Source organism: Scyliorhinus torazame, chromosome 1 (genome assembly GCF_047496885.1).
Source record: "Scyliorhinus torazame isolate Kashiwa2021f chromosome 1, sScyTor2.1, whole genome shotgun sequence".
Taxonomy (NCBI): Eukaryota; Metazoa; Chordata; class Chondrichthyes; order Carcharhiniformes; family Scyliorhinidae; genus Scyliorhinus; species Scyliorhinus torazame.
Window position 1 is genome coordinate 263,281,730 of NC_092707.1, and position 20,505 is coordinate 263,302,234.

Consider the following 20,505-nt stretch of genomic DNA (forward strand, 5'->3'; position numbering starts at 1 on the left):
CGGCCCATCGAGTCTGCACCGGCTCTTTGAAAGAGCACCCTACCCAAGCCCACACCTCCATCCTATCCCCATAACCCAGTAACACTAAGGACAATTTTGGACACTAAGGGCAATTTAGCATGGCCAATCCACCTAACCAGCACATCTTTGGACTGTGGGAGGAAACCGGAGCACCCGGAGGAAACCCACGCACACACGGGGAGGATGTGCAGACTCCGCACAGACAGTGACCCAAGCTGGGAATCGAACCTGGGACCCTGGAGCTGTGAAGCGATTGTGCTAACCACCATGCTACCGTGCTGCCCCTAATTGGCTGTTGGCGTCGCTGTGCATCATGAACCAGCCGTCCAGCCAGCCAGCTAACCAACCCCCTAAGAAGCATTTAGATGAGCACTTCAAATGCCATACAATGCAAAGCTATAGACCAAATGCTGGAAAATAGGTTTAGAATAGATAGGTACTTAATGGTCAGTGCTGATATGATGGGCTGAAGGGCCTCTTTTTGTGCTGTAAAACTCTATGAATATTGTTTCAACAGAGAGGAGAGCAAGGGGCATCGATCCCTCTAAGCTGTGCATGTGCATAGCTGCACAACAATCGGTAAATGGAGTACACAGTGCAACAAACGGGCCTTACATAGCAGAGGGGAATTTGAGGAAACATTGGAAGATGGTCACCAAATTTTAGAAATCTTAATGTTAAATCTACAGTGGAGTTCATAAATTATGGAATATCAAAACTTTGATATTTCTATATGGAGATTTTGTTCCTCACACAGCCCTATTCTTTTGGTCTCTCATTCTAACTTATCTGTTGCAGATATGGAACATGATCTGTCTTTTCAAACTTGACAGGAAGAGTGCAGACGATAAAAATGAACATGCTGCCAGAATTCCTCTTCAGATCACTCCAGGTCTTCATCCCCAAATCATTCTTCACCAGGGTTGATAAACTGACCATGGCCTTTGTCTGAGTGGGAAAGAACCTTAGGATACGAAAAACCTAAAAAGAGGGTGGCACATGGGAGGATTTGCTCTGCCAAACCTCCCATTCTATCACTGGGCAGCGAACACAGCGAGGGTGCGGGGGTGGTTGGGAAAACTGGAGGTGGAATGGATCAGATGGAGGTGGCCTCCTGTACGGGAATGTCCCTCTGGGTGCTGGCCACTGCCTCACTCGCAGCCCCCGCAAACAAATCGAGGAGCCCAGTGGTAGTAGCCCCATTAAGGACCTGGAACCAGCTCAGGCACCATTTCAAACTCAGTGGCACGTCTACTGCAGCCCCCCATCTGCAGGAAACATAATGTTTTTGACAAAAATAGATGCCACATTCAAAACGTGGAGAAAGAACGGAGGGGTAATGTCGGTAAGGGACTGTACATGAGCGGTAGAGTACTGACCCTGGGGAGTTAATAGTAAAGCTCCAACTCCCCAAAGGGAAAGAGCTTCGGTATTTGCGGTTGCGAGACCTCCTTCGCAAGGAGACCATGACATTACCCAGATACCCAGACACACCCTACAGGACAGACAACCAGCACCGGACTTGCTAGTGGGAGGTAAATGTGTCGACATACACAGATGACGGTTAGAAGGGGTAAGGGCCCCACTGGATGAGACACGGGAAAAATGGGAGGAAGAGCTGGGCATGCAGATAGGGGAGGACTCCGGCTCAAAGCTCTCCACAGGGCCAACTCCACCTGCTCAGGTGCAGCGCTGAGCCTGACACTGCTGAAGATGGTACACAGGGCGCACCTAACCAGGACACAATGAGCGGGTTCTTCCCAGAAGTGCAGGATAATTGCGAGCGGTGTCAGGGAGGTCCATCCAACCACACCCACATGTTCTGCTCCTGCCCCAAACTCATTGGGTTCTGGATCACCTTTTCCGAGGCCATGTCCAGAGTGATGAGGCTAAGGAAGAAGCCATGCCTCTCAGTGGCGGCCTTCGGGATATTGTAGCATCCTGAGCTCTTTATAAGGAGGGGCTGATGCCTAGGCCTGCGCCTCACTGATTGGGGACCTGCTTCGATGGAGGCCAGAGCCTCAGGCTGGCTCCCCGACCTAGTGAAGTTCCTAAAGTTAGAAAAATTACATTTGCAATTAGGGAATCAGACGAAGGATTCCACCAAAAGTGGAAACAATTCACCAGCCTCTTTGAAGATCTGTTCGTGACCAGCAACAAGAGGGAAGGGAGGAGCAACCAGAGAAATGGAAGGGAGCGGGTGGGGGCAGGGAAGAGGGAGCACCCACACCACAAAGAAAAAAGGGAAATCAGCCCTACGCACCAAAGGACACATGTGCCCACACACGCCGGTGCTGAATAAATTGTAAAAATGGGCTCAGAAAATGAAGTCATTCGTCTATATTTATACTAACGCCAGCAATGCAATGTAAATAGACCACTTGTGTTTTGTTGTAGTATTTTTGTGTTATCTTCTTAATTTATTCCATGTGTCTTTAAAAATATTTTTTTAATTTTGTTTTTCCATTGTTCGTCATATATGCTTGGTAACACTAATATAAATTTTGACCACTTATATAGCAGAGATATAAATTATTTATAACCTCAGTTAGGAGGGAATCAATTGTAAGATGGAACGATATGAAGCTAAGATTCACCTGTAATAGATGAAAAACTCCAACAAAACATTTTTTAAAAGGATGAAGACATACCAATGGGATAACTGACAAATATTTTGCAGTTTTTCCAGAAAACAAGGAGGTTGTTCCACCATTAAAATAAATTATTTCTAATGCTGTAAAGAAAATTAATGAAATATATTTCTAAATATTGAAAGGATCATGCTAGATTTAAACACACGCCGAAGAGTGCATGCCTGTTTAGTCACAGTAAGATAAATTAATTTGTCTGTAACAGCAATTAAGATTGTAGTCAAAATCATTGGCTCAGCAATTTTCTCTCTGTTCCAGTCAGTTAACCTGCATTACCTTGATATCTTCATTCCCTGTGATGATGTCAGTAGCACCAGTTACAGGCTGTAGCAGCGACATCTGTTGGTATAGATTAGGAAAACAGACCAGAGATCCAAGAAGAATTTGTGCTTCATAGCGTGGTGCCTATGCAATGTACACAAAGTATTTTTTAACAAACAGAATACTTTGGTGGAACACAACACAGATCCCCTGAATGCAAATCCCTAATAAAATGTTTTTTTTAAAAAAAAGAACAAGACAAATCAGAAAAATGGTGTGTATAACAGAGGTTAGGTTGATAGTGAGTACAAGTTCAGAGGCAAAATCTAATAAGAGAAGCAAAGAGAGCTTGAGAAGAGACCAGCAGCTAACACAAAGGAGAATCCAAAAGTCTCGATAGACATATAAATAGTAGAAGGATAATAAAAAGTGAAAAACTGATTACAGACCTAAATGAGATTTACATATGGATGCAGGGAGCATGGCTCAGATAGAAAATTCATATTTTGCATGTGCTTTTTTACAAGGAAGATGTTGCTGAAGTGATAGTGAAACAGGAAACAGTTTAAGTACCGTATGGACTAAACATTGTTAAAGGTATTAGAAAATAAGAGTGGAGATTGCAGAGGAACTGGCTATTATCTTCCAATCCTCCTCAATGCAGGGGTGGTACCAGAGGAGTGGAGAATTGCAAATCTTATTACCTTGGTTACAAAAGGGTACAAGAATAAGACTAGCCAAACAGTTTAACCTTTGTGGTGAGACAGATATTAACAGGGAAAGACAGAGTAGATAAACTATTTCCACTGGTTGGAGATTCTAAAACTAGGGGGAATAGTCTAAAAATTAGGGTGGACCATTCAGGAGAGATGTTAGGGAGCGCTTCTACACTCAAAGAGTGGTCGAGGTTTGGAACCAAAGGGACCGGATGACAGCTCTTGGGGTTGAAGTGGCAAGCCTGGTCAGAACCTGGAAGGGGCTGAAAGACAAAGTCGACAACCAGGAGAACAGGTCACATCGGCAGAATTTGGGAACCGTGGGGCTGCCAGAGGAAACAGAAACGGAGGGGAGGAACCCCATGAATATGTGGCAGCAATGCTGGGAAGCTGGTTGGCGAGGAGCGTTTCGCCAAGCCTCGAGAGGTAGATCGCGCCTACAGGACTCCACTGCAGGAGAGGGTGCAAGTGGGAAGGGCACGCAACCTGGTTGTACCAGGACATTGGTGCTGACCTGGCCAAGTGCCGGGCGGAATTCAACACTGCCAAATCCACCCTGTATAAAAGTGGGGTGCGGTTTAGCATGCTTTACCCTGCAACACTATGGGTGATAGGCAAGGAGCACTACTTTGACGCCCCAGTGGAAGCCAACAAGTTTGTCCAGAAGACTGGACTGGGCAAACAACAATGGAGGGCAATAGCCAGAACAACACAACCACACCCCCCCCCCAAAAAAAAATTCTGGATAGTAGCATGGAATGCGAGGGGCCTCAACTGGCCGGTGAAGAGATTCAGAGTCCTTGCCCATCTGAAGAGTCTGAGGGTGGATGCAGCCTTCCTACAGGAGACACACCTAAGAGAGAGGGATCAGCTGTGGGTAAGGAAGGGCTGGGTAGGACAAACGTTTCCGTCATGTTTCGACACCAGGACAAGGGGGTTGGCCATACTAATTAACATGGCAGTTGAACTCACAATGGGCAGTGACGGACCCAGGGGGTTGGGGGGGGGGGGGGGGGGGGGGGGGCAATACTTGATGGTCAGCGGGACCCTGGCAAGGGCCCCGGAAGTCTTGGTAAATATATATGCCCCGACCTAGGACGATGCTGAATTTGTCAAAAAAACAATGGCCAAAATCCCAGCCTAGACACCAACCGTCAGCAGATCCCAACTATCGACAGATCCAATTCCAGGACAGGCAATGTCTCAGGCATGGCCTGTGTATTGAACGCCTTCATGGAGCGGGGGCGGTGAGGGGGGGAATGAACCGTGAAGGTTCAACCACCTAAGAGAAAAATAATTCTCCTTCTCCTCCCATGTGCACACGGCCTTCTCAAGCATAGATTTCTTTGTCGTAGGGAACACAGTGCTTCCGGAGGTAACAAAGGTGGAATACTCCGCAATTGTAATCTCTGACCACCCCCACATTAAATAGGCAACCAAAGGTTCACACCGGCAAGAATAGACGCCACAATTGGGATGTGGACGAAGGACAGAGGAACACTGATACTAGGGGACATGTATGTGGACGACAGGCTGGCGAGCTGGGGGAACGCTCAGAGAGGCTCCAATTTCAGAAAGGGAACGGGCTCACGTACCTGCAGCTGCACGACTTTCTTTGTGAGGAGAAAAAAAACATTTCCCCAGAGACACGGACACGCGTTTCTGGACACAATGGTAGGGCTGGACTGGTTAGGAGATGACAAATGTGCCGACATCTACGGACGACTCCTAAAAAAGGTCAGGACCCCACTGGACGAGGCCAGATAGAAATGAGAGGTGGTGATGGGCAAGGAGATAGGGGAGGATTCTGGATCGCGGATCTGCACAGGATCAACTCCACCTCATCCTGAGACAGGCTAAGCCTGATGCAGCTCAAGGGGGGAAGGGGGGGGACTAGGAAGGGGGTAGAAAGGTGGGGGAGGGGGAGGAAAGAGAGGGAACACCACCTGGGTGAAAGGGATCGTGCAAATGTCAGAGTAGGAACGGGGAGGAGGGCCACTCGCAGGAGGGGACACAGCCCAAACCGTGAAGACTGACCTGGCCAGACCTTCCCCGTAGAAGTCGGGGGGGGGGGGGGGGGGGGGGGGGGGGGGGGGGGGAAAGAGAGACAGGACTCTTCCCCCCCCCCCCCTCACCCCTCCCCGTTCCCCAACCCCACCAGCAGCAAAACAAAGATAATCTGCAAACAAGGTGAAGAGTCCTAGTAATTTAAAAAAAATAAATTTAGAGTCCCCAATTAATTTTTTCCAATTAAGGGGCAATTTAACATGGCCAATCCACCTATCCTGCACATCTTTGGACTGTGGGAATGAAACCCATACAAACACGGGGAGAATGTGCAAACTCCACACGGACAGTGACCCAGAGCCGGGATCGAACCTGGGACCTCGGCGCCGTGAGGCAGCAATGCTAACCACTGCGCCACCGTGTTGCCTAGGGTCTTGGTAATTAATGTAAATATGTGGGCAAAGCTGGATGTAACTCTTGCCACTAAGCAGAAGAGTCCCAGTAAGAACCCTCCCAAAAATTGTCTAATATAAATGAATACTAATATAAATAATGTAGGATAGAACTGGGACCTCTGTCACAGACGCGGTGACAGCTTGGGGTCCATGTGTTGTCGTTACTATTGTGTTGATTATAACTATTGATATTCCTGTATTTTCTTCTGCAACTTTCTGTATTTTAAATGCAAAATGCCAATAAAAATATTAATTTTTAAAAACTAAATGATACTTGGGACTAATGCAAATTAATTAAGGAAATTCAGCATGAATTTGTTGAAGGCAAATCATATCTTGATTTAGAGATTTTAGTTGAGGCAACAGAAAGAGTTAAAGAGTTGCTTAGGTATATGCGGCTGATATGGTGCACTTCCAAAAGACATCAAGTGTCACACAGAATCGTAGAATGGTGACAGTGCACAAGGCCTTTCATGTATCATGTTTGTGCTGGCTGTTTGAAGGAGCAATTCACCTACAGACACCCCCCCACCATTGCCCTGTATCTCAAATTCATCCTTTTCAAATAATCCAAATCCCTCTTGGATGTCTCAATTACATCTGTCTCCGTCACACTCTCAGGCAGCACATTCCAAGTCCTAACCATTTGCTGCGTGAAAAAGACTTTCATTGCTTCTTTTGCCAAAAGCATCTAAATCTGTGCCCTCTGCTTCTCAATCCTTTCACCAATAGGAACAATCTCTATTTACTTTGTCCAGGCCCCTCCCTCATGATTTTGAATACCTCTAGCAAATCTTCCCTGAACTTTCTCTTCTCCAAAGAAAACAGTCCCAACTCTCAAATGCCTTCACAGCCTTCTTAAAGTGTGGTGCCAGACTACTCCAGTCGATGCCAAATAATGTTTTATGGATAACAGGCTTGTTATCAATCTAAAGCTTGTGGAATAAAACATGAAAAACTGCATGCATACCAAGTTGGCTGAATGACAAGAGACAATGAATGTTTTTTTTAAGTCTGATATGAGGATCGTAATTTTTTCATCTATATTAATGACCTAGGTTACAAAGGGCACAATTTCAAATTGGTGGCGGCAAAAAACCTGGAAGCAGTGAGACTGTGAGAAGGGTAGATTATAGACTTCAAGAGGGCTTAGACTGGCTGGTGGAACAGACATATGGCAGATAAAATTCAATGCATAGGAGTGTGAAGGGCTACATTTTGGTAGGAAGAACGAGCGGAGGCAATACAAAATAAAGGAAACAATTTTGAAGAGGTTGCAGGTGCTGAGGGCTCTGGGGTATATATGCATACATCGGTGAAGGTGGTGGGGAAGGCTGAGAAAGTGGTCAATAAGGCCTATGTGATACTCAGTTTAATAAATAGAGGCATGTGGTACAAAAGCAAGAAGCAAAAACAAAAAAATTCAATTCTGGCCGCAATACGTTTGACAGCATGAGGAAGGATCAGAGAAGATTAGGAAAAGATTTACAAGAACAGTTCAAGGGAGCTAATAGGATACTTTGGGGAAGCCGGGGCTATTCTCCCTACAGAAGGCTGAGAGGAAATTTGATGGAGGTGTTAAAACTCATGAGCAGTCTGGACCACTGGCAGAAAGGTCAATGACCAGAGAACACAGATTTAAGATTAATGGCAAAAGAACCAAACCCACCGTGAGGAACTATTGGAATCCGGAACGTACTGCCCAATAGTTTTGGTGGAGGAAGATTCAATAATGGCTTTCAAATCAATATTAGATAATTATTCAACGAGAAGAAAATTGCAGGGCTATGGGGGAATAGGTGGGTAAGTGTGACTAACTAAAGCATTCTGACAGATGGACAGCATGGAGACAGCAGGTTAAATGGCCTCACTCTGTGCTGTAAATATTCTATGATTCTACAAATTCTAAATAATAAATATTTGGGCTTCAGCACAATCATATTTAGAAATCTACAACTACTAACAGTTAAAAATCACATGTTTTTTCTGCAAGGGTAGCCGAGCCACTGAGTAAATAGGGTCTTATTCTAGCCTTTTGATGAAACACCTTCATGCTCGTGCACTGTCACCATCCAATTCACACATTTGCTGCCATGGTATCTGCTCTGAGCACTCTGTCTCACGTTGCACTAATGAGCAAACACCTGTTTGAGTGGAGAAATCCAAACCTTACTAACTGCTATTTAGTCCCCGCGGATAGCATGGTCATACTCACATCCAGCATGTCTGAGTTGAGGACTTGAGTCGCAACTGTAATGAAATCTCCAACCATCATGGTGAAACCAGGTAAACCAAGTAAGAAGAAGCGAGGTGAACAATGCTTAGTAAGCATGTTCAGCACATCCTAGTTTTAGTCAAAGGAGGAAATAGGATTATTAGAAAAACAGACCGATGACCAATTACGCCACGTGTATTTTGTTTTAAAATCTAATTTAAAAGGAATCATGGAACACAGCAATACACTGTGGTGTCATAACCGAATAAAAAATAATAACTAACTACTGGTGATGAATCTTTTTCTGTTCAACAGTTCACAAACATTTGCAATTATAAAGATTTTGACTTTTCAGAGATCCACCATTTTAAACAGAAAAAAATGTGACAAAAGGCTTGTCAAATGTGACATTTGTAAGAATTCAGTAAAACCATAATATCGAAAAGTGCACGAATCAAAATGAATTCCAAAAGCCTCTATTCTTGATTTCAATTAACAGTTACAAAGATCATTAGGTGCTGATTTGCATTCTTTGTGACATTTGACATTTGATATCTTCTGACAGTTAATTTTTAAACCAGCTTGAATTATAGATTTCAAAACTAAACATTCTCTCAGACAGCAGATGGATTCTACCAATAAAACAAGTGCAAAACAAATGCTGACTGTAGGGCAGAAAAGATCTACCTGAATGATAAAGAGGCTGATTAATTTGTCATTTTTACCTCACACCTGTAATTACAAACACAGCTATGTATTGTCCGGTTGTTGGATGCTGGCTTTAAACAACATAGGAACAGATGGGAATTCATTTCTGTTGACATATGCTGCTTTTTAAAAATGGATGTCAGAAACCAAAGTCCTATAAAGTGCCAATAAGTATATTTCCCAATATACAGTATAAGCAGGTTAGTTTTACGAAAATTATGCTTTATTTCTAAATTAATTTACAACTCCAAGTGTGTGTATATATATTATTTATATTATTGCATACATATATACACACACGTACAATAATCAGCAACACTACAGAGGTTAGACACAACTCAATATACAAAATACTGGTTTTAAAAATAAGATTTTTTACAATATATCTTTAAGAACTATACAAAGAATAAAGATAAAACAAGGTGTCTTATATTAAATTGTGCATTTTGCAGATAGTAGTAGCTTGGCATGAAACGCTTTGAAAGCTGTGATCTTGCACTGTTAATGCCCCACCCATGACATTACAGCAAGTTACCATATGATTTGGCTTAGACAAGTATATGTTTACTGAACTCTACCAAATTCAATTTTTTTTTTGAAAAGAGCTGCCTTTTCCATCAGTACCAGTTTAAAACCAACGAACACTCAGTGAATGTGTATGACAACCTAAGTATGAAGCACTGCCTTCTTACATTCAGTAGTTATGCAAAGAAATAATAAAAATCAGGAATCGCCGCTCACTCAATTTTTTCATTGAAAAGAAACTAGCACTGATACATGAAGTACGACTGATGCATTACTAAGATGTATACCAGCTTATATTTCAAGCTTATTTTATAAAATATTTCCATCATATACATAGTTGGTGATCATCTTAGAACTAGATGAGACGTTATCTATCACACATAAATTTAGAAAGCCAAACAGATTCTTATGTAAAAGCTCCATTCAATTGCTAAAAAAAGTCTTGAGATAGTCTTCTGTAGAGTCTAACCATCTGTTTATTGTAATCTAGTGAACATTGTGTTTCGTTAGGTTTGGTTTAATCTCCCAAACGTCTTCTGCTTCTATTATTCAAAATGAGCTTCCCTGATGCATAATGCCAATCATCTATGTGACAGACTCGGTCAGTGCTTGCTGACAAAAAAACAATACTATTTAGGCCTCTTTCCCCTCAGTACCGTACTAATTAAAGATCTGCTGCAATGGAAGGGATCCCAGCTGTTGCATTATGTCAGTAGAAATACTCAAGACAATTTCCTTGACTATTTTACACTTAACCAACATTTTTACAACCTTGAGTCCTATTGGACTTGAGGCTGAGCGCCACACCCCATCTGCTCTTCATCACAAAGACCACCTAGCTCCACCACCATAGCTCATCCACATCTCTGCCTCAGTACATCTGCTGATAAAAACCTCATCCATACTGTTTGTCACCTCCAGACTCAACTGTTCCAATGCTCTGAGTGGATACCCATCTTCCATCCTCCATAAATACGAGATAATTCAGAACACTGCTCCTTGACCCCTAACTCATGCCAAGCCTTGTTCATTCACCAATGCTCACCAGCTTACATTGGTTTCCAGTCCACGCAGTCGATCTTAAAATTCTTAAACTTGGTCAAATCCTCTCTTGGCCTTGCCACTCTCCATCTCTCTAACCAGCACCAGATTTACTAACCATCAAAATCTGTGCGTAGTTCCAATCCATCATGTATTCCCCAATTTCTTTGCCCGCCTCTGGCAGCCATACATTCTGCCATTTAGACCTTAGGTTCCGGAGTTCCTTTCCAAAACCGCTTTGCCTCTCTGCTATTTTAATAGGCTATTTAAAACATTCCTCTTTGGCCAAGCTAATGTCTCCTCCTTTAGCCCATTGTCAACTTTTGTCTGATTACAACTCCTGTGAAACATCGTAAGATATTTTACTCTGTTAAAGGTGCTGGACCAAACGTTATTGTTGAAGGAACTGCAGGCATGATTATTACCTCAACAAATCAGTTTTCAAAGGCCTCCAAAACAGAGAGATTGCACACAATTGATTTTAACCAAATTCTCACACAAAGTAGTGCATTTATTTATTTTTAAAATTTCATTCATGGGATGTGGGCGTTGGCTGGGCAAGTATTTATTGCCCATCCCTAATTGCCCTTGAACTGAGTGAATTGCTTGGCCATTTCAGAGGGCAGTTGAATCAAACACATTACTGTGTATCTGGAGTCACATATAGCCAGACCAGGTACGGTTGGCAGATAACTCATCAATTACAAACACTACGACATCAATATCTACAGACATTATTTTGTAAACAGGGCCAAATGGTGCTAATACATACAGTTGTCCATCATGTTCAAATGAACATAATCTTCACTCCTGTCGTGGAAATCATAATAAAGACAAATTCCTCGTGGTTCGATTTAAGGAAATTTATTTACACAAATATACTTGTGGAGAGAGAGTGTTTCTGCTGCAAAGCCAAGGCACTGCACTCTGAGTTATGCAGTAAAAAACCATTATATTTATAGGTTGAAATAAACAACTTTGAAGAGATAAAGCTTGGGAACATACGCAAGAGGAAATATGAATGTTTTGCCCTTGGTTTAAAAACAATTTGAGTACGCATTTTGTTGTCCTTCGGAAGAACTTGTCATAATAATGCAAAGTACAACATACTAAGCAGTATTTAGTTTATATTACTTGACCGACTTATTTTCACTCAAAAGCAGTGTTAAAATATAGTTAATATTCCCAGTATGCTTCTAAATTGGTAACTCATTAACTTCCCTTCCACAACTCCCTTCATATATTTTGAAGACTACTATTTTTAACATAGAACAGTAAAGCATGTTGGGAATCTAATTGACAAATTTCAAAAGCCTTGGATTAGTCTCAGAAATAATGTAAAATTCTACTGACAAATTACAGAAAGCAGTTACCAAAGATCAGTTAGAAAAATTACGAAGAGAAAGTGCAACTAATATTTAATATGCTAAAAATATCAAGGCAGGAAGAGCATTCACAAAAAGGATATATACTACAGCCTTAGCAAACAGATATTCCACAATTACAGTGGGTAGTCTAACCTGTTAAACTTCAAACTCATCTGAAAGCCCCAATCTGTATGGGAAAACTGCAAGATGAGAACATCTGCCCTTTACCAGCAGTATCATAAAAATCATCTAATTCAAATACTGGCATGTTTTCCTTCCCTTTTAAAGCACAGTTCAGTAAATATGAACTGCAGCAGGCTGCTCGCTACCTGGTAAATGAATCACTTTAATTGAATGCTTTGTACACAGTGCTTGCTGAAATGCAAGCAGTAGTGAAAACATATGGTGGTAGCAAAAACAGTTGGTGAGTGCACTTTGTTACTGCAACAATCCCTTCATTCCTGGATGACTGACTGCTGATGAACAAAATCTGTAAAATGATTTTCTTCTCACTGTTAATTTCAAGTATTTTATTAGTCCGCCGTTTATTTTGTTTAGGTGAAAAGAGTCAATGAAGTAGAAAAAACACAGCTGTTTGTGTAATTAACAACCACGATATCGTGTGTATGTATTTCTAGAAAAAAATAGACCCGCTGAAATTATTATGTTGTGAGCATTTGCAGGGGCCATAACGGAGTGGGTGGATGCAGTTGAAGCTCCTCTTCACCAGGGGGAAGGGAAGTGCAAAACAAAAGGAACAAGTTGGGTAATTAAGGCAAAAGGCCCTGCAAGGTTCCAGGGGAAGTGTGGGACAAAGCCCCGTTGTGTTCTGACTCACCACAAATTTATTATTAAATACACTGTTCCATGTACCATTGTGCCTGTAATTTCGACAGAAGTTGAAGAGCTTATCATCTTGCGTTGTCTGTGGGTTTTCATAATGGTACTGACAAAAATCCACACAATGACTGTACTCAGTTCTGTTTAGAACAAAACGATCAACCATGTTGCACTTAATCCCCTTACCAATAAAAACAGTGATGATTTTTAAAAAAAAGTCACTAAAAACTATTGTGTGTGGAACATCGTTGTAATTGTGCTTCATCCTACCACACAGAATATCTGCCATAACCTTGGATTTAGCAAATAGGAAACCAATTTATGAAATGGATAACGTAGATGCTGAAACTATCAAAACACATTTTAAATCAAGCAATTATCACTTGAATTTCCAATTAAGGAAAGTCAAGTCCAAAATATATAGATACACATTTTTCAGCATCTGGGCAGACTTAAGCTTAAAAACTCAATTTAATTAATTGGTCAATTTATGGCTCAAATGCTACTGTTGTCCATTAAATGTAGCATTTTATATATAGTATACAATCAAAATCTAGAATCAAGCAAACTTCAGAACACTAGTGTTAATTTATTGGCAGACTCATATCAACCCTGAGGCCTATCTTCCTGCTCCCTTAATCCCATTCTTGCTCTGCTCTGAAGCACCTAACACCTTTTCCTGACTCACATAACAGCAGATATTGTAAACATGTTTTTCTGCTCAGGAACATTTCTTAACCTCCTCTATGCCTTTGTACTTCAAGACTCTATCTGTTGGACGTCCAGTCTTGGATGAGCAGTAATGTTTTGTCAATTAAACATTAGTAACACAGGAGCAAATTCCTTTGGCTCCCGCCACCAACTCCAACCCTCCTTGACCAACATCTCAGGCTGAACCAGATGGTGTGCAACCTCAGTGTCCGGCTCAACTTGGAGTTGAATTTCAAACTCTGTATTCTCTATCATAAAGAGCATATTTCCAAATACATATCAACTACTGTGCTCCTTTACACTTTTCCCCATGCCCCCCCCCCCCCCCCAACCAAACCCTCTTTGCTGCTGACATGCCTTTGTCACCTATAGACTCAATTATGCCAATGCCCTCCTGGTCATCCTTCCATCCTCAAAGTTCAAGCGCAAAACTCAAGTTTATGGCACTAAATAACTAGAAGTTGTTCTTGTCCCTCCATTTCAATTTTCTGCCTTTTAATGCCTTTAATTTATAATTCTCATCTTTGCTCTCAACTCCAATCGTGGTCTTGGCCTGGCCATTTCTGTAACCTCCTCCAACCCTACAAGCCTCTTGGGCATTACGACTTTTTACTAAACCATGAGTGGCTCTAAGCTCCCATAGTGTCATCTGCACCAAGTCAGTTAATATTCTCAGTATTCTTCATTAAGATAAACTTGAAGACAAAGATACTTTTTAAGCTTTAAAAAAATAGAAATTGGACTTTGTTTCATTCCGTCATCACTGTAATATGGGCATGACAAAAGCCAATTTCAAGCACCAACATCTGCGTCCCAAGAATGCCTGAGAGATTCAAATACTGGACTGGCCTGCTTTTCAGGCTGCCTCAGACATGAAGTTTCTTTTACATGTTAATGAAGGACCGTATACCTATTTTAGGAAGCCTATTGAAAATTGAGCCATCCTAAGTGAAGTGGGGAATGGACTTGTTCCACTAAAGTTTCAGTGCTGCAAATGTGGCCTTGCAAACAGGCTCTGTCCAAAGGGTAAGAAAGAATATTCAATCAATTTTCATATGAAGTCTGAAGAGCAGGACTGCTCCTCCCAGTTCCACACCAATCCTGATGGCTGCTGCCAGCTGCAATCAGCACACCCCATCATGATTTCCCTGCAGCTGAAAAAATACCTTTTTTAAAAAAAACTCACTTTCCACCGCTTAGATTTGAATGACAGTGGATAATATCCACTCAACTAAAGGGTCATATCCATACAAACAGATGGATTGCAAAACTTGATGTGTCACAGGACTGAATTACTGTGATACCATCTACTGCTGCCTCAGGGCTAGAAGGAGGTCAACAGTACAAAACTGAATTTGCTTTGCGATAGAGACCAGCAGCTGCTTTAAATGGTAAGACAGCTTGCCTAGTTTTTAAAAAAGTAAAGAGATGGCAACACATTCTGTGCGATGCAAGAAAGAGAATTGTAAACACATTCCATCTATTATTGCACAGGTTTACATGTCTACAATGCCTACTTGCCTGGAGGTACAAGAGGGATGTTACAACTCAAGAATCTGTTACCAACTATGAATTGCTGTCTTAAGAGGAAGAAGGATAGTCCGCCAAGAGAAGCAGTTCCTGCTTTCCTCCTCCCACTTTGATTCGGTGATTCTACCACAGAGAAAATACTCCATTCTACTTGCACTTAATATAATTTATTTTCCTTCTCTAAAATACAATTAAGATTTTTTTGAAAATCTTGCAATTTGTTAGTTAGCAACTATATCTTCAAAAATACTAAAATGTTCAGTTTCATTAGTTGATGTTGCATGATGTTCATAGAAAAAAAACTAACCTGACTATAATCACCAGGCTTAATTGTGTTTCAGAAATTTCAACAAAATGAAACCTTGAGGCTAAACTATGTATTACAACAAAGACCATACAAAAAACTGTTACAGCCTTTCAAGTCACGCTATACACTTGCCCGGATGGGGATGTATAATTTAGGTGCCTGAAGACCCAACACCACCTGCTTGCTACTGCACACAGCAGCAATGCAAGCAGAGAATATTGCTTATGGCTCTAGCATCTGTGCTTATATGTGCGATTGTGCAAAACCTTGATATCCTTATTCAAAATTCACTTTTTTTTTTTTTTTAATGGATTTGTTTTAAATAATCAAGTCTATAACTGTATGCTTAGATTAACAACGAACAAACATGGACATAAAGCAAGATAATGACCAAAATTATTTATTAGTTATTTCATTATTCTTCTTCGTGACATTAAAATTCCAACACGTTATTCTTTCAAGTCATATGTACATTTTTCACTCAGCAAATCAACTGACCACTTGCCAGATGGGAAAAAGGGAGCATGTTATTGTATTAATCATTTGATTTCATTCAATTTTTGTCCATTCATACCTGATAAAATGCATTTTTTACTCATTACTACAATGAAGATGTTGCATTGGCTTTCTAGTATGAATGGAGCTGCACTCGGCTTGAAGAACAGTACTGATAAAACCATAACCATCAATTTGACTTGTTTAATGGCTGTTGTGCAATTTGAGAGATCCAGCAATGCTTCTCGAGCACTGCTGTTTTAATTCACACCCCTAAGTTTATTATTGGCAGTTAGTCATTTACAATTAATTACTGGCTGTTGATACCCCAGCCATCTGGCACCCTCCAAAATGGTATTACTACCTAACAATTGCAACAGTGCTTAAACTAAGCTCTAAGACTGCTCCACAACATATGGGAATTTAAAGCAAGTATGATGAATATTATGAATATTGCTTCAAATTAATCCAGAGAAAGAGGATCAGAGCACATTAATTTAAAGCAGATATTACAAAATACCTCGACTCAAAAGAGTGATAAATGTTTGGAGCAATCTGACAGGCTGCATACTTAAGAAGAAAAATATCAGCAGTTATTACGAGTTAGGGTACTACAGATTGTGAGTCCCTCTAATCCAAACATCCTTTGCTCATCCTTAACATTTCTTATGCTCATCAGATAGACTTACTGCAACAAAAGCAAAAAGGAAAGGTCAGACTTGAAACATTAACTGCTCATATCTGCACAGATGCGACCAGGCATGCTAGGTATTTCCAGCATTTTCTGTTTTAATCAGCTTATTGAGGCCTTACTTCAAGATTTCATTAAATACCCTCAATAATTGTCACTATATTTGTATATGCATATAGTTCAGACACTTTCAAGTTAAATGCTTCAATGTATACGGTACAAATTTAAGCATCATTGCCATTCAGGATAGGCAACATATTTCCCGTGCTTTTTTTTGTAATAGACATTAACCAAAGCACAAGTTATCCTACTAAAGCCTTTAACAAAATGCTATATATTTTCATAAAATGAACATTTTGCACACCAGAAATAAAAGGCTACATTCATATGGTTATGCACACTATCTGGGGGCAAAAATTAATAAAACATCAGTGAGGAGGATGCATCTGCAGTTAGTTGTGGCACAAACATGCATTCATTCACTTCACCTGTTTTGAGAGAAGTAAACATTAATTGCTGATAACCCATTAGCCGTATTAACTGATAAAATAGATAGAAATTAAAAACAAATACTCAATATCAGCGACATTAGCAGATGGATTTTAACAGAGAAATGTGAGGTCATGCATTTAGGGAGGTCAAACAGTTATAGGGAGTACACAATAAATGGGAATATATACAAAGAGGGGTAGATGAAGTGAGAGATCTTGGTGTACACAGATCCCTAAAGGCAGCAGTTCAAGTCAACAAGATTGTAAAGAAAGCATATGAAATTCAGGAGGTATAGAATATAAAAGTAAGGATGTAATGTCGGAATTGTATTAAACATTGGTGAGGCCACAACTGTAGTATTGTGTGAAGTTCTGGTCACCACATTACAGGAAGGATGTAATTTCTCTGGCGAGAGTGCATTGGAGGTCGACAAGAATGTTGCCAGGCCTAGAAAAGTGTAGCTACGAGGGGAGATTGGATAGGTTGGGGTTATTTTCCTTGGAACAAATGAGGCTGAGGGGTGACTTGATTGAGGTGTACAAAATCATGAGGGGAAGTGATAGAGTGGACAGGTTAAAATTGTTTCTCTTGGTGGAGAATTCTCAAACCAGGGGACACAGATTCAAGATAAGTGGCAGAAGGTAAAGAGGGGACATGTGGAAGAACCTTTTTACACAGTGAGTAGAGGGTGTCTGGGAATCGCTGCCTGAGTTGGTGGTGGAAGCAGAGACCCTAAACTCTTTTTAAAAAGTACCTGGATCTGCATCTTAAGTGCGATAAGCTACAGGGCTATGGGCCATGTATAGGAAGGTGGGATTAGAAAGAGCATCTGGGTGTTATGGGGCTGGCATGAACCAGATGGGTCGAATGGACTCCTTTGTGCTGTAATTTTTCCATGGTTCAAACTTCCTGGAAAGTTTGTTCCTTTCCAGGAAGGAAAGTATACAAGACTTTCAAACAGAGTTTTCATCTGCAGTTTTGATAAAAAACCTTTTATTTGCATCGCATCTTTCAGAAGTCCAGTCACTGTTGTAATGTGTGAAAAACTGTAGCCAACTTTCATACTGCAAGATCCCACAAATATCAATGCAATAATAACCCAAAAAATCAAATTAAGTGTTGCTGGCATGATAAATATTAACCAGGAATCCCCTCCTCCCCAAACACTGCCATGGAATCTTTACACCCACTTGAAATCATTCATGAATGCTTTTTAACATTCCTCTCTACTGTACTGGAATGACAGCCTGCTCCAGTCTCTGGTGTGGGATACTAAAGCACAACTTTTTGACTTAAAAGACAAGAATGCTACCATTGAACTAAAAAAGGCACTATGCTGATAACTATAAACACATATCTAAAAGTAGGCAAGTAAGCTACATGTCAAAATCGAAGATACAATAAGCACAGAAGTGAAGCACCACAAAACATACTTAGAAATATCAAGTTACACTAAAAGGCCACCCTCATGGTAAATATTTAGAACATTTGTTGCATAATTAATTTGAAAACATGGAAGAATGGTATTGAAGGTTCCAGGTTTTGTACTATTCCATCCCATTCTATGAATAAGAGTTCTGAGGAAAATGCACATGGACTCGAAACGTTAACTCGGTTTCTGTCTCCACAGATACTGCCAGACCTGCTGAGTTTATCCAGCATCCCATGAATGCTCTGTCCAAAGACAACTAAACAAACCAGCCCCACTCTGTATTGTAACGGCAACAGAAATATCTCAGGAGGATGGCAACAGGTACATCCCAATATAATGGGTACACTTTCCGTGACTGCACCATCAACTCCAGCATGCCCCATCCGTGGCTCTTTCCGGTTTCCTATAAAAGCTTTTTCTTGGTGATATCATCCATAAATATGGGCTCTGTTTCTGTATGCACGTCAATGAAAGCCTCAGCTGTCACCGCTCAACTTCACATTTGCCGTTCGGACCAACATCAAGGGATGAACCACCACTTCTTCAAATAACCATCGGGAAGAGCAAAGCTGCTCAGCATAGTTTCTGCCAGAACCTCTGCACTTCAGCACCAGTTCCAACCTGTCCTCTGACTGCCCAAATTGAAACCAACTGTGCATAACGGCACTGTCCTGCTAAGTCCGAGCGAAGCCAAACCCCTCATTTCCATAACATTTTATTTTTATCTGATATATTGTCTTTTAATTTCTCTATTTATTTTTCATATACCGTGAGCAAATACAAGCAAAATAAACCACTGCAGCAGCTATACAATCTCTTGCAAAGCTATCCATATGCTTTGAGAATCATAGTCAGAGTCTTACAGCACAGAAAGAGGCCCATCATGTCAGTGTCAGCCATCAAGCACCTATCTGTTCTAATACCATTTTCTAACACTTGGTCCGTAGCCTTGTGTGCTACGCAGTTTCAAGTGCTCATCTACATACTTCATAAATGCTGTGAGGGTTTCCCCCCTCTACCACCTTTCAAGCAGTGAGTTCTACATTCCCACCATCCTCTGGGTGAATAGATTTTTCCTCAAATCCCCTCGAAATCTCCTACCCTTGCCTTAAATTTATGCCCTGATTACACTAAGGGAAAGGTTTCTTCCCATCTACCCTGGTTACTGACCCCTCAGCCTATCTACCCCATCTATGCCCTGCATAATTTTGTATCCATCAGGTCCCCCCTCAGCCTTCTCAGGCCAAAGGAGAATAACCCCAGCCTAACCAGTCTCTCTAGTGCAAGCACGTCCTTCCAATAATGTGATGACCAGTAGTGCACACAGTACTCTAGCTGTGGCCTAATCTTTTTATACACCTCCATCATAATTTTTCTGCTCTTATATTTTCTGCCTCGGCTAATAAAAATAGTGGCACTATGGTTAGCACTGCTGTCTCACAGCACCAGACCCAGGTTCTATTCTGGCCTTGGGTGATTGTGTGGAGTTTGCAGGTTCTTCCCGTGTCTGCATGGGTTTCCTCCGGGTGCTCTGGTTTCCTCCTACAGTCTAAAGATTGCAGGTTAGGTGGATTGGCCAGGATCAACGTGTGGGGTTACACGAATAGGATGGGGTTGTCTGCCTACGCAGAGTGCTCTTTCAGAGAGTCGGTGCAGACTCAATGGGCCGAATATCCTCCTCATGCACTGTAGGGATTCTATAGATCCGATATGCCTTTTTAACCACCATATCTTTCTCTCCTGCAGCCTTTAGGGACCTTTGGACATGTCCCCCAAGGTCCCCTGGTCCACTGTAGTTCCTAGCATCCTATAGTTTATTGTGTATTCCCTTGGCTTGTTAGTGCTCCCAAAATGCATCCCCTCACACTTTGCTGGATTCAATTCTATTTGCCACTGTTTTGCCCATCTGACCAGCGCATTTCTATTGCCCAGTAATCTGACGCTTTCCTCCTCGCTATTTACACCACCAATTTTTGTGTCATCTGCGAACTAACTGATCACACCCCTCACATTCCCATCTAGATCAATAATGTACATTTC

General features: G+C 41.4%; 1 protein-coding gene across 8 annotated transcripts in view; it reads right to left on the reverse strand.

Annotated features, from left to right (window-relative positions):
- Positions 1 to 20,505, reverse strand: part of ralgapa2 (Ral GTPase activating protein catalytic subunit alpha 2) — an 855,222-nt gene that overhangs the window by 516,648 nt on the left and 318,069 nt on the right. For all 8 annotated transcript variants that reach the window (XM_072505626.1, XM_072505670.1, XM_072505634.1 and 5 more), the window contains 2 exons: positions 8,327 to 8,455; positions 2,949 to 3,077 (listed from right to left, as the gene is read on the reverse strand). In XM_072505626.1, the coding sequence (XP_072361727.1) occupies positions 2,949 to 3,077; positions 8,327 to 8,455 (258 nt within the window). The remainder of the gene's footprint in view (positions 1 to 2,948; positions 3,078 to 8,326; positions 8,456 to 20,505) is intronic.